The sequence below is a fragment of the Lepidochelys olivacea genome (genome assembly GCF_965140295.1).
Source record: "Lepidochelys olivacea isolate rLepOli2 genome assembly, chromosome: 21".
In the NCBI taxonomy this organism is placed as follows: domain Eukaryota; kingdom Metazoa; phylum Chordata; order Testudines; family Cheloniidae; genus Lepidochelys; species Lepidochelys olivacea.
This window is the reverse complement of record NC_140431.1, coordinates 7,918,764-7,931,940: the sequence shown is the minus strand read 5'-3', so window position 1 is coordinate 7,931,940 and position 13,177 is coordinate 7,918,764. Positions and strand designations below refer to the sequence as shown.

The window sequence follows — 13,177 nt, the reverse complement described above, 5'->3', positions numbered from 1 at the left end:
ATATTAACAAAGCCCAGACCAGCTTCTTTTTAAAGTTACATCTATGAGACAGTTGCATGCAACCAGCTAATAGGGTCACCAGAATGCAAGTGTGAAAAATGGGGACACTTTTCTTTTTCGGGGGTGGGAGGGTATAGTTGCATATATAAGACAACGCCCCTAATATTGGGACGTCTGATCACGCTACCAGCAAAACACACAGGCCACGTTTTAAAATGAATAACTCCATCCATAACTCATAGCGCAAGCTTCGCCAGATGGAATCTGTTTAGGCATTATTAGCATTCTTTGCAGAAGGTACAGTGCTGGTCAACTCGTTTAAACTGGCATAATTGAAGCTAGGCTGATTTATTCTCATGGGGCATTTCCCCCATTGTGTGTAGAAAACTCAGTCTCACACATCAGCAAACGAGCCAATGGTCCAGCGCAAGCTGAAGTCAATAGGAATCTTTGTATTGACTTTGAGAGGCCCTGGATAAGGCCCTCGGAGCATTCAGCCAGGGGAACGATCTCAATGGCTCAGGGACCGCAGTGGGAAATTACTTGGAAGGCAATAAAAATGTTTTCTCAAGGAACCTGGTTACATAACGGCCCATGCCATGAAATAACTAGCTAAACAAACAAACCAATGCATTCCTAGTTCAAACAGCATGTTGGTTTGGAATGCAGCTGTTGCACTCTGCCAGCAGCGCCCGAGGAAGGGAAAGACTTGAAGAACATCTGAGAAGAGGACTCCAGATCCCCCATCCACCCTTAACACTGGAGACCACGCTTAGTGGTGTGAAACATCTCTGGGACAAAGAGAAAAGGAGGACTTGTGGCACCTTAGAGACTAACATTTATTTGAGCATAAGCTTTCGTGAGCTACAGACTAACACAGCTGCTACTCTGAAACCTGTCATCTCTGGGACAGGGTCCAAACTTCCTATCTCCGTAACAGGCTGATCCTAATTCCAAGATGAAAACTCACCAAACGTCAGGGTTTGTAATCCGGACCCAAAAATCAAATTCGTCCAAATATCAGGGCTCGAAATCTGGATTCAGATCCACACCTCCCCGGGGTCAGGGCTTTGGATTAGGCCTTCAGACCCAACCAGTGAACAGAGACAAGGGGAAGCTCTGAACACAGATCTGGGGCCTAGAGCTGGGAGTTTGGTTCAGGCTAAGCATAGAGCAGAGATGATATGCTGGGCCCTATGTCAGCTGCGGAAACGAATACTGAAAAGAGCAGTTAGAGCAGATTCTGTGCCTGGCCCCCGCCTCAATCTGCCACCATTAATGCAAATTCCCCCAGGGTACCAGCACAGCATAGGCTCATTGTGAGCAGCCCTCTTCTGCCTGCCCCCCTCACCAGCCCCAGTGCAGGGGGTTGTGTTGGGTTGAGACATACAGGGTGGGCCTACAGGGATCCGGGGCGCTACTGGGATGTGTTGCTGTAAATGAGAGCGGCTGGGGTCTGCTGGGGCTGCAGCCCAGAATCTGGCAGACAGACAACTGGTGCACAGGCCGCTCAGCCTCAGATCTGTGCCTCCGGCCCTCAAGCACACAGTCAGAGCCAGCGTGTTTAGATGCTCCCTGGATGCAGTTTGTTCTGACTTGGCAGCTTGTTTCTGGCCCCACAGCTAAATCCGCCCCCCCAGTGAAACTGGCCCCTGGGGACTTTCCCTTGTAATGCTGGTTCCGCTCCATGTCCCCGCATGCTCGGGGAAGGCAACTGTTCATTCTCATCTTTGCGCCTTTGCTTTGCATGGCCCAGCGGGGTCATGGCTGAGCTACCTCTGTCCCATGAGCCAGTCCTGCCTGTCGTCATTTCCCATAGAGGGACTCGGAGACTCCGTCCCTCTGGGACCAGGGGCTCCGGGATGCGTCACACTAAGGAACCTGGTGCCCTCTGAGCTGGCTGCTCAGAGGAAAGGGTCACAAACCACCAGCCTCCTGCTTGCGTTTCTGAGCTGTGTACGGGGGCAGCAGGAACATGAGAAATAGCTGGGCCAGGAGCCGGCAGATATAAATCCCCTTCCAGGGCATCCCGCGGGCTTTGTTTACATAGCAGAGCTGAGTTTCCTAGAGGAGAGGCTTTCACAATGAAGGGTTCCACTTAAATTGATGGCTCCTGGAAGGGAAGAGGGTCTCATGGTCAGGACACAAGACTGGGAGCAAGGGGCCTGGGGACATATTCCAGCTCTGCTTTAGGCCCTGAGCGAGTCATGGGGGGGCCACATTGCCAGGAGCACCTGGCCCCATCTGGGGCCTGGATCCCATTCTGGATGGGCTTCTGCGGGGCTGAGGGGGAAGCACGTTATGAGGCTGGACTTGTGCCTTAACCTCTGGCCATATCTGGGGGGATTTGGCTCTTGTCATAAAAGCAGTGGGGGTGGGGAGCATTGGGGCCTTTAATCTCCGTCACCCATCTGTAGAGGAAGAATAATACTCTCCTGACCTGGCGTCCAAAGGGGAAGGGACATGGGTCTCAATTCAGTGATGCGTGAGGCCACGTCAACGCTACTGGAGGTATGGCAGCGTCGTCATGGCACTGTGGCCGTGCTTCTACGAGGCCGTAGTGTAGACGCAGACTCCAGCCCCGGAAGAGGTTTCCCCATCCCTGTAGGAACTCCCCCTCCCCGAGCACGAGTCGCTAGGTCAACAGAAGGAGGGCTTACTCACTCTGCACAGGAACTGTGGCTCTTGGAGATGCGTGGCGCGCCCATAGGGACTCTTCTCGATGCATTCTTCTGTAGACCCACCCAGCACAGTGCTTGTGGGCGTGGAGTTTTCACACCCCAGCGCCGGAGCTACGTTGACCTAAGTTTCAAGCATAGAGCAGGCCTCGGAATCCATGCGAGAGGCTCAGAGGGCAAGTTCTGCCAAAATGCAGAGTATATTGTAGCTGGAGGAAGAGCGACCATACTCCACAGCTGGATCGTGGGAATAGCCCTTTGCCCCCCTACAGCATCCTGCATCTGAGGAACTCAACACCATGAATGAATTAAACTTCATCCTGCAAGGGAGGTGAGCGCTATGATCGCCTTTTACAGGTGGGGAAACTGAGGCAGAGAGCGAGAAAGTGACTTGCCCAGAGTCACACACAGCAACAAAGCGGCAAGAATCGAACCCTGGAGTCCTGGCTTCCAATCCCTTGCTCTCACCGCTAGACAGCTGCCTTCCAGTGGGATCGGGATGGAGTGGCTAAAGAGAACCTGCTAGTGGAATAAAGCAGCATGATTGAAGAGATCAGCTGATCAGGTGCCCCCAATTGGTAGGAAAGTTCCAGAAGCTCTGTGACAGCCCACCCTTCTCCCACTCTGCCCTGGATTGCATTTAACTCAGGCGCCCCCCTTGGGAAGGCTCCCCTGGCACCTGCCCATCACTTGTGCATGTGGACTGCCAGCAGCGCTCCTCCAAGGCCCGAGTAGCTCCCGGGGCCCTGAGCGCTTTCAAGGACACGAGTCACATCTCCCCCATCCTGTCCCAGCTGTTCAAGAACCTCCCCTGTCCTTTACCTGGTCCCAGGCCAGCTGGGACAGCTGCTCTCATACTCACCACAGCCCCTCAAGGAATTTTTCAATCACCTTGTCCGGAGGCCCAGAGCCTCGCCTGCGAGATTAGCAGCTGGCGCCAGAGGCAGAACTGAAAAGGCCCATCCAGGGCTTTCATTACCCGCTCAGGGCTGGCATTGTGTGAGGGCTACAGGAACCCAGGAGCCTTGATTAGCAAATTAATGAGCATAACGAGCCAGTGGCTGGGCTCAGATGAAGGGAGGGGAGAGACAAGCTGGGAGGGCCAGATTCTGGGCTGTGTCTCACCAAAGAGGAGCAGGACAGATGTAGCTTTATGCCTCCTGGATTCTGGGATGCTCTAACTTACAGCAGAGCCCTCCAGCTGCTGGTGGGGAAGGCCAAATCCCCTGAGCACAGAGCACTCTGGTCATCACCCTTGCAGTCCCCAGACACCCCTGCGCTACATGCTGTGAGGTGGGGCAGCGCAGGGCCATGGGAACCAGCTCTAGGCTGCTCCTGAGCCGGGGGATTCATCCCGGAACTGCTGTGGCCCGTCTTTGCCACCAGCACAGTGTCAAAGGGCCGGAACCGGCATTGACTCACTGTCCACGCAGTACAGTCCACAGTGGCGAGTGCAGGAGCTGGATTCTCCTCTCCTTTACCGAAGTGTAAGTCGAAAGTAACTCCATGGTAGCAGAGGTGTAAATGCAGTGAGTGGGAAGGGAATGGGGCCCTGCGACAGGCCCAGATGGAAGAGGGCTTTGCCCCGGTCTGGCTGAGCAAAGGACAGACTGGGAATCTGTCCTTTGCGTGTTTCAAATTTAAACGTAGCAAGGATCATCTGTAGCTTTCCAGGCCCTAAGGGGGGGCTCTGCCTTCACGCCCTAAGCTCGGCTGCAGCAGAGGACACTGGAAGGGTTGCAGCAGGGGAAGCTCAGAGCAGGTTTTCCTTAAAGCAGCTGCAGCCAGTTCAGAGTTCTGGTGCAGCCCCTCTGTTGGGGGCTCAGCTGCTAGGGAGGAGCCCCAAAGCCAGCTGACTGACTCCCTGGGAATACCCCCAAGCTCAGGGTGGCCTACGCTGCCCCAAAGCAGCCGTGTGTGTGTGTGTGTGTGTGTCTGGGGAGACTTTTCTGCAGTTTAATCAGACCTTACCACTTGGCCGATTTTCCTGACTCTCAGCCAGTTTGCCTTTGCTCAGTATTACCCCTCACTTCTTCCTTGGACCGCGATTCTGCTACAGTCCCTGTGCGATAATGGTAGCTGCTGGGTGCTGGAGCACACCAAACCCTAAGGCAGCAGTAGCATGCCAGGTACGTCACAGCTCTGACAGGGCTTTCAGGTGCTAGCCCGGGGGGGTCCCAAGAACCACGCAGACACATGGCTAAGGGAAAGGGCACTTTGCTCGGGCTGGCAGGAGAGGGAAAGGTTGCAGATGCCTTAGGTCCAGTGGCTTAAACGGTTACAGTCCAAAGTGAGCTCTAGCGGTTCCTGTTTGAGTCCCGGGGGCTGGCCAATGGAGAGTCAAAGCTCCTCAGGGCTAGTGCCTGGGGTGCCCTCTCCAGTCCAGTCTCTATGCAAGCAGGCATCCAGGCCAGGATCACTTAGTGGTGTCTCTCTCACTGGGGCCCCTCTGCACGGGCTCCCTACCCAGTCATCACTGCTCCCCGTAAAGTCCCGCACAGATTTTCATCCAGCTGTAACATCTGATAGCTGCAGCCTGTTTCACATGCGGCTCTGCGCAGAGCTCCTGGGAATTCCTCTCCGTGTGCGGCTTCTCTGCACCTCCGGGCTAGCCACGTGGCTACGGCCTCCCAAAAGTGCCTCCTGCCGGAGTCCTTCCTCCGCTGTACAGTGGGGAAGGTTCCAACAGGAGTGGTCTCCTGCTTAGCAGGTTCATCACACATGTATCCAGCCATCGTGGTGCTGTAGGAGTACTCAAGTCTCCCCGCCCTGCCCGTCTGTTTGCAAAGCACATTGCACAGCCCTGATGGCTGGAGGATATTTTAGTTGGCTGCGCCTTTGCTCCGGGCATCGCAGTTCTTACTGATCAAGACGCTACTTTTTATAAAATGCCTAACGTGCTGCTGACAGCGCCCTGAGGGGAGAGGATTTGACAACACACAGAGGAGGAAGATAGAGCTGCCTTTATTGAACCATGTCAGAGAATCACAGGCACCCACAGAAAAACTCGGATGACAAGGGGTGACTTCTAAAACAGCCTTTCCCCCTTCTTGCTTCCCAAAAGCTTAGCAAACGGTACAATCAAGTGTCCACCTGGGGACTTATTTACAGCGGACCTTATCCCTAGAATCCTTACTCAGAGTATCCTCAGGCATCACTCAGTGAGTAGAGCCCAAGTAAGGATCAGGTTCAATAATAGGTCTGCGAGAATTGCTGGGACACTGACTAATGCCAAGGGCCACAACACGTTTCATCCAAGAGCTCGTGAGTATTTAAATGCCAAAGGCTTGGTAGCCAGGATGGGCCCATTGCAGTTCTCAGTGACTTCAGCTGACTCCGTTTTGTGTGCTCAGCACCCCTGGAAATCAGAGCCAACATGAGGGAACAATGAAGGGGGAAGAAGAATCTCAATCCTTCATCCCTCTACACTGGAGGGTTCAGAGATTCTTGAGCTGAGAGCTCCCATCCCAGCAAATGTGGAGCCTGGTTCCGCATTCCTTGTGGACTTCAGTGGGAGTTTGGAGCGCACCTGATCCACGCTAGGCAAGTGCACCGTGAGCAGGCTCCATGTAACTATTATTTATGAAGCTCTGATTATGTGCTTTGAGATCCAGAAGGCCCAGGTTTGCTGCCAACGTCACACCCAGGGGCACTGCATTATATGAGCAATTGCTGTGGTTGCTACAGGGACATTACACAACTGCAGCTGGGAGAAGAAGAGGTCCATGAGATTGGGTGTTGCTTAAAAGGGAGGTGAATGAGGGGGGCATGGTAAAAGTATATTCAATAATGAATAGTAGGGAGATGGGGAGCTTTGATCCTTCCTGCTCCATTACACAAGAACAAGGGGCCAGTCAATCAAATTCTAAAGGGATTAAAGGAAACAAACACTTGAACACAACACGCAGTTGGACTCCGGAACTCATTGCCACAGGGTGTGGCCAAAAATGAGCAAGATTTAAAAAGAATATCCAGAGTTATAATTGAGGCTAACAATTTTGGAAGGGACATTAAACCTCATGCCTAAGGGCTTAAGCCAATCTCCTCTCAACTATTAGAGACCTAATATGTGGGGCAGATTATTCCACATTAGCCTGTGGCAAGGTTTCTTATACCTTCCTCTGAGGCATCAGAGACAGCGTACTGAGCTAGATGGACCCTGGTCTGATTCAGTCTGGCAATCCCTGTGTTTCTACAAACAGGGCGGGAAGTGGTCTGTAGAATCGCAAATGGGATGGGATGTGACGCAACCAGGAGTCACTCTTTCTCTTCTAAGATGTGGGCCACGCAATGAAAAATTTTGAGACTCCCAGAAGGTGTGGACTGGTTCATATACAGGGGATGATGGGGGCTAGTCAACCAACCAGACACCTGAATACCATGTGTGCATCAAAGGGAGAATGTGTGCAAAAGCATGCTGCACATTCAGGGCTGGAAGTGGGCTCCACAATGGAACATCTAAACCAAGTCCCCCTGTGGGCCCTCCCGTTGGTATGTATGGACCTGGTTCGATTTCACTGTCCAAATGTGAGATCTGGGTGACCCACAGGGGTCCTTCCACTGTTGAAAACGCCATGCTCAGAATGCTACAGGACTGGCGAGCTTCCTGCGTCGCTGTTCCTCAGAATCAGGCCCTGTGCGAGGACTGAGAGAGAAAGAGGCCCTGGGGGGTCTTAGCAGATCAGGCTCTTGGGCAAGGATGTCCCTACACTTGAGCCTTTACAGAAACTACCCATGCAGCACCATCTATACCAATTTGATTCTGACTTCAGCCTTGCGGTCACATATGCCTCTGGGGCCAACATTTTCAGCAATGCCCTCTGATTTGAAGATCCTCCATTTTTTAAGTGCCCAAACTCATAAGATCGGCCAGACTGAGTCAGACCAAAGGTCCATCTAGCCCAGTATGCTGTCTTCTGACAGTGGCTGATGCCATGGGCTTCAGAGGGAATGAACAGAACAGGGAATCACCAAGTGATCCATCCCCTGTCACCCATCCCCAGCTTCTGGCAAACAGAGGCTAGCAACACTTATGACGATTTGGGGCTGGTTTTTGCAGATGTGGTGCACCCCACAAATCAAACTGAAGTCAATGGGAACTGTGAGTGCTTGGCCCCCTCAGAAAATCAGGCCTGAGGTATCTCAGATTGACTCCCTCCCGCCAAACAGAAACTCTCCCAATCCCTCTGGAAAGTTATGGCCGTGCTGCATATCAGCACCCCCCCATCCCCCTCCAACCCACCCCATGCCTTCCTCCTGCACCCTTAGGACAGAAAGCAGAGAATGCTGGAGAATCCATCATAAAGCTACACTTGCCGCAATTGATCCCCCCACCCTCACCCCCAGCTCCAGCTGCTCCTTGGTGTCACAATATTTTCACCTTGGCTTCCCCGATGGCCGCTTGCCTCTTGCCATATCTCAAGCCGAATGTGTTCCAGTTGTAGGCGGAGAGATCTTTCTCCTGCTCCATGAGCGGCGAGCCCTGGGGGACAGAGACGGCTCTGCTCCTGGCCGGATGGATCCCTTGCCACAGCTGGACCTGGCTCTCCTCCTGAGGCTTGCACAGCAGGGGCAGCACGGATTTCGGTTCTGCCTTCCCAGGGCTGGGCTTGCTTTCTGAGCAAGGAATGGCCTGATCCCCGTGGGCCGGGCTGGCCAGGTGTTTGAAATGGTCACCTACAGAGACAGGCGCAGACAGAGTTGATGAGGGAAAGTGGTCAGCGTCAGACACACCAGTGGCAAAGGCTTTGGGGCAGGGTCTGTCTTTTTGTTCTGCGTCTGCACTGCACCCAGCACATGAGGTCCTGGTGCATGACTGGGGCTCCTATGCACCACTGCAATCCAAACAACTAATAGTAAAGAATTCACTGGCTGCCTCTCGTCGTCCAGGGCCTGCCGTAATCTTACCCCCACATTTCCCCCAACTCCCTCTCTTTGCCTCCTCTCCATCCTGCTCCCCACATTCACCCGCCAAGCTTTGGAAATTTAGCAATGTGTTCGGTGCTGTACAGACCTACAGTCTCTGTCCCCAAGAGCTCACAGGCACTTGAATATGGATCCTATTGTCAAAAGAGCTCTGCATCCAATATGCCGAGCACTTCGGAAAAATCAGGCCCCAACTGTGGGAGCCCTGAGCATTTGAAAATCTCGCCCTGAGCTCTTCTGAAAATGCAGCCCTCGGGGATTTGTTTTTCAGGGGGGGGGAAGGGGACTGAGCACCTGCAGCTCCCCGTGCCTTTCACTTGAGCTGTGGGTGCTTAGCACCTCTGAAAATCAGATTCATTTAGACTGAGGGCAGCCTGAACAGTTACACCTGACCAAATAAAAACATTTTTAATTTTTAAAAACATGGAAGCTGTTTGGGGCAGGGACTGTCTCTCTGTTCTGTGTTTGTACAGCCCCTGGCACAATGGGCTCCTGGCCTCAAGGCATCAATTAACAACCAGCAGTGCTTAATTTGTAATGAAAGTGGTGCCCGGGCTCAAGCAATTTTTGTACTTTCATAACTGGACAAGCCCCGAGGTGCCGGGGCTCTGCACCAAGCTCACACAACCTCTTTGGGAGACGTGACCCTTTTGATTCCAAGGGAGTGGCTCTCAATGCAGGATCTCCACGAGCAGACGCACTACCTGTGTGTCGAGGGCTCCAGAGGGGGAGATATCTTTCTGTGGGTTCCCCGAACAGAGCATTGGAGAAGAAGAGAAGCAGGAGCATGGAGCTCAAGGGATTCATCCCGGGCTGGCCCAGACCTGAATTATCAGACAAAGGGGAAGAGAACACAGAGGAAGGAAGAAGAAAACAACAACAATTGGTCAGATGGTTTCCAATCTCCAGGAACATTCTGCTCTTTAAACAGAGCTCTTTAAAGGGAGAGTCTCTGGGCTATAGCCTGCTCTCGGTGACACAGATACAAACCCGGGGTGGCTTTGTGCTCTGCAGTGGAATCACTGCAGTGTCACTCTGCTGGAAATAGCAAGCTCAGCTGAGTAAAATTGAAAATGGCTCCCCCTTTTGCAGGGAATTGTGAGTAGACTATAGAGTTGAGTCCAAGATGCAAGGCATTCAGACACCCTTCATCCCCCCTCCCCATCCCCGCCCCATCTGTCTCCCCCCAAAATTAACAGGGCTGTTCCCCTGCACAAAGCGAAGCACACGATGCACGGGACATGCGTGTGGGATCGGCGCCTTACAGAGGGGTTTTGATTGGATACAAAGCAAAACAGGGACGAAGGTGGCAGGACGGCCACCCCCCTCCCTTTCATCCACCTGCCAGCAGCTACAGGAGCGGTGATAAAGGCTACAGGGAGTGGCTAACAGCGTACGGAGCCTTTGAACAAGGGGATCAATATGGTCAGATGAAAGATGTGCTCAGCAAGCAAGCCCAGCCAAAGATGCATCAAAAAACACCCCCGTCCCTGCAGGTGGGAGTCAGTGATGCAGCAGAGTAATGCCAAAGGCAGCTACAAAGGGCTCCCTGCTGAAACGAGAGGTGGCCGGGAGAGAGGAGGAAAAGGAGATGGTGAAGTCCCTTGGGACATACCAGGCTTAGGCTGGTGGGGGCCGAAGCTGCTTTTGGAAATGGGACTTACACACTTTTGAGACCTTTACCCATGACGCCTTTTATGTCTAGGCCACGAATTTGAATCCTGCCTGTCTCTCTTAAGCTGAGGTACTTGTCTGGCCCCCATATTGGTAGGATCTGAACGTCTCGCAATCTTTTATTTCCATGTTACTGAGGGAGAACTGAGGCAGAGAGAGACCAAGGGCGCCCAGGGAGTGGCAGAGCTGGGCATGGCACCTGGATGCCCCACGTTCCAAGGCAGCCCCCTAACCACAGGGACGTCCTTCTTTCCGTCGGCGGCTGTTGGGGCTCTTCAGTGGCCCATACGAGCCGACAGCCCTAACTCAGCCCTGTTCCTTCAATTAACCGCATAGACATGTCATCGCTGCCGGCTCCCATTCACTGGCAGCATCAACAAGGTAGCAACGCAGCCCGCGGGCTGGAATGGAACACAGGCCTGAATTCTCTCACTGGCAAGGGACGCCTGCTGCTCAGAATTGAGGCTCGTTCCTGGGGGGGTGGGGGAAGCTTGCATTGCTGTACCTGTTCTGTAGCTGATGAACTTCTGGGCCTGACTCTCAGAAACACCGAGCACCCAGAGCCCTACGCGAGGCCAGCGGGAGCTGCTGGTGAATTGGCACCTCTGAAAAATCAGGCCCGTTCGGTCTGTTTCTTATGCTCTCCCATCTGTCTGTCTCCGACTGTCATCTCACCTTCGACTGTGAGCTTCCTGGAGCATCCCTGGACTATCCTTTTGTTCTGTGTTTATCCAGCACCTAGTACAATGGGTCCTGGGCCAGGACTGGGTTTCTAGGCGCTACTGCCATCATAAAGAAAAGGAGGACTTGTGGCACCTTAGAGACTAACCAATTTATTTGAGCATAAGCTTTCGTGAGCTACAGCTCACTTCATTGGATGCATGCAGTGGAAAATACAATAGGGAGATTTTATATACACAGAAAACATGAAACAATGGGTAGCTCACCTTACCTGATCACTCTGGTTACAGTGTGTATGGTAACACCCATTATTTCATGTTCTCTGTGTATATAAATCTCCCCACTGTATTTTCCACTGAATGCATCTGATGAAGTGAGCTGTAGCTCACGAAAGCTTATGCTCAAATAAATTGGTTAGTCTCTAAGGTGCCACAAGTACTCCTTTTCTTTTTGCGGATACAGACTAACACGGCTGCTACTCTGAAACCTGTCATCATAAATAAAGAGACTCATCTCCAGGGCTGCCAATCCCGCACTCTTTGTTGGCAATAAGGACCCTTAACTAAACTGCACAAAGAATTCTCGTCGGTCCTTGGACCCTTCACTGTGCTCTGTTAGTGGAGTTAATGTGCTTATCTTAAGGAGTCCCCAAGTTTACTGCATCAGGCTAACACTGCAATTTCTCCTGGTTGATTGAGACACTTTGGTCTGTCACCTGCTACGGATCACAGCAACCGGCTGATATTTTATTTCCATATCTCTCTAAACAGAGCAGCCTATCTGGAACGAACAGGGCTGCTCACCCTTTTCGTTTGCTCCCTTGCATCTTACAAGACGTCAAATGGGCTTTTAATCAATTCCAGGAAACTGTCCCTATCTTCTAAAGAAAAAGGACGCTGCATTTCCTCAAAGTGCACATGCTCCCTTTTAACGGAGGGCAGATCCGAACAATCAAAAAAAAGAGCCTTGATACACAGGGTAATTAGGACATGCAGGAACATCCTAAAATTAGATTGAATGATTCTTATTCCTTTCTAGGTCTTTGGAGTTCTTGAGAAAACATAAGAAACACAGGCTTATGTGATCATTTTTCCACTTAGCAACATACATGCACACACGACTGTAAATGTGGAGAAATTTGTTGGACTGACAGTCCCTGCAAAATTCCTCTTCGAGCTACTTTAAATATTTGAGGTGTAAGAGCAAGTGGTCATGCAGACAAGGGAGACATTAAAGGGTGAAATCTTGGCCTCACTGAAGTCAGTGGGAGTTTTGCCATTGACTTCTACGGAGTCAGGATTCCACCCAAAGTGTTTAGTTTTAGCCCCAAATTGCTCCTCATGGCAGGGTCCAAAAGCAATTCCATGCTCTTGGGGCAAAGCCAACGCAGGAACGGGAGCCAGAAGCCCAAGACTCCGCCCCCAGCTCATTGTAGCCTGGTCTACACTGGGGACATTTTGAAAAATTCCCATTTTTGCTAACACCAATTCATATCTATCAGTGGTAGCAACGTAGGGAGTCACCTGCTGCTACCAGTGTTTTAAGTTCCATTTTGACTAGCCTGATTTTGAACACGGTTAGACAACACGGTGTTTCAAATGCTGGCGGGAGCCTGGGCTATGTTCATGCTCAGTGTTGCTTCCCCCGGTGCAACAGAACTGGTGTTAGCAACAGTCTTGGGTGATTTTGAGGAGAGTTGCTTCCCTTCTCTGTGCCTCAGTTTCCCCATCTGTACAATGGTGCGGAAAACCATTTTGCTGTCTGGGAAAACCCTAGAGATCAAACAGTGTCTAACTCCTCGAGAGCTTGGGGTCCTTTTACTACCAAAGCACAAAGCATGATCATATTCTATTTGATGACGATGAGGATGAGTTTGACCATTTAAAATCTGTCTCTTTCCTTGACCAAAATTCAACATACCCTTCCCCGAAAACAGGACATTTGGGTTTTAATTTTAAAAAGTTTCCATGAAAAGCGAACCCAAATTTTCATCAGGGGAGAAATGAAAAATGAACCACAGCTTAGTTGTTATGAGATCTTATCCTCCACTTACCTCTGCTGCTCTTGGACCTTCGTGTGCAAAGTGTGGGAGGCAACTGATGAGACACTTCTCCCCACTCTGGTCCCTTACAAAGAAGGTGAGCAGCTGCCCTGGCTGGCTGGATCTCTCTCATCTTCAGTAGAAACCTCTCCCCCTTATTATAGGGGCTGGTTGTGAT

The 13,177-nt window shown here is 51.8% G+C and overlaps 1 protein-coding gene across 1 annotated transcript; it reads right to left on the bottom strand.

The window, feature by feature from the left end:
* Positions 1-5,674: 5,674 nt before the first annotated feature.
* Positions 5,675-13,037, bottom strand: KISS1 (KiSS-1 metastasis suppressor). The gene is made up of 4 exons (XM_084611574.1): positions 13,012-13,037; positions 9,308-9,427; positions 8,059-8,354; positions 5,675-6,036 (listed from the first exon to the last, which is right to left on the bottom strand). Exons 2-4 carry the CDS (start codon positions 9,408-9,410, stop codon positions 6,028-6,030), a joined length of 408 nt encoding a protein of 135 aa, XP_084467700.1. The 5' UTR covers positions 9,411-9,427; positions 13,012-13,037; the 3' UTR covers positions 5,675-6,027.
* Positions 13,038-13,177: the final 140 nt, after the last annotated feature.

What these genes read in the sequence shown, in the direction of transcription:
- KISS1 (XM_084611574.1), bottom strand. Translation starts at nt 9,410, where the DNA reads ATGAATCCCTTGAGCTCCATGCTCCTGCTTCTCTTCTTCTCCAATGCT. An exon ending in CTGGAGCCCTCGACACACAG is followed by an intron (nt 8,355 to 9,307) that starts GTAGTGCGTCTG and finishes CTGTCTCTGTAG; the next exon opens with GTGACCATTTCAAACACCTG.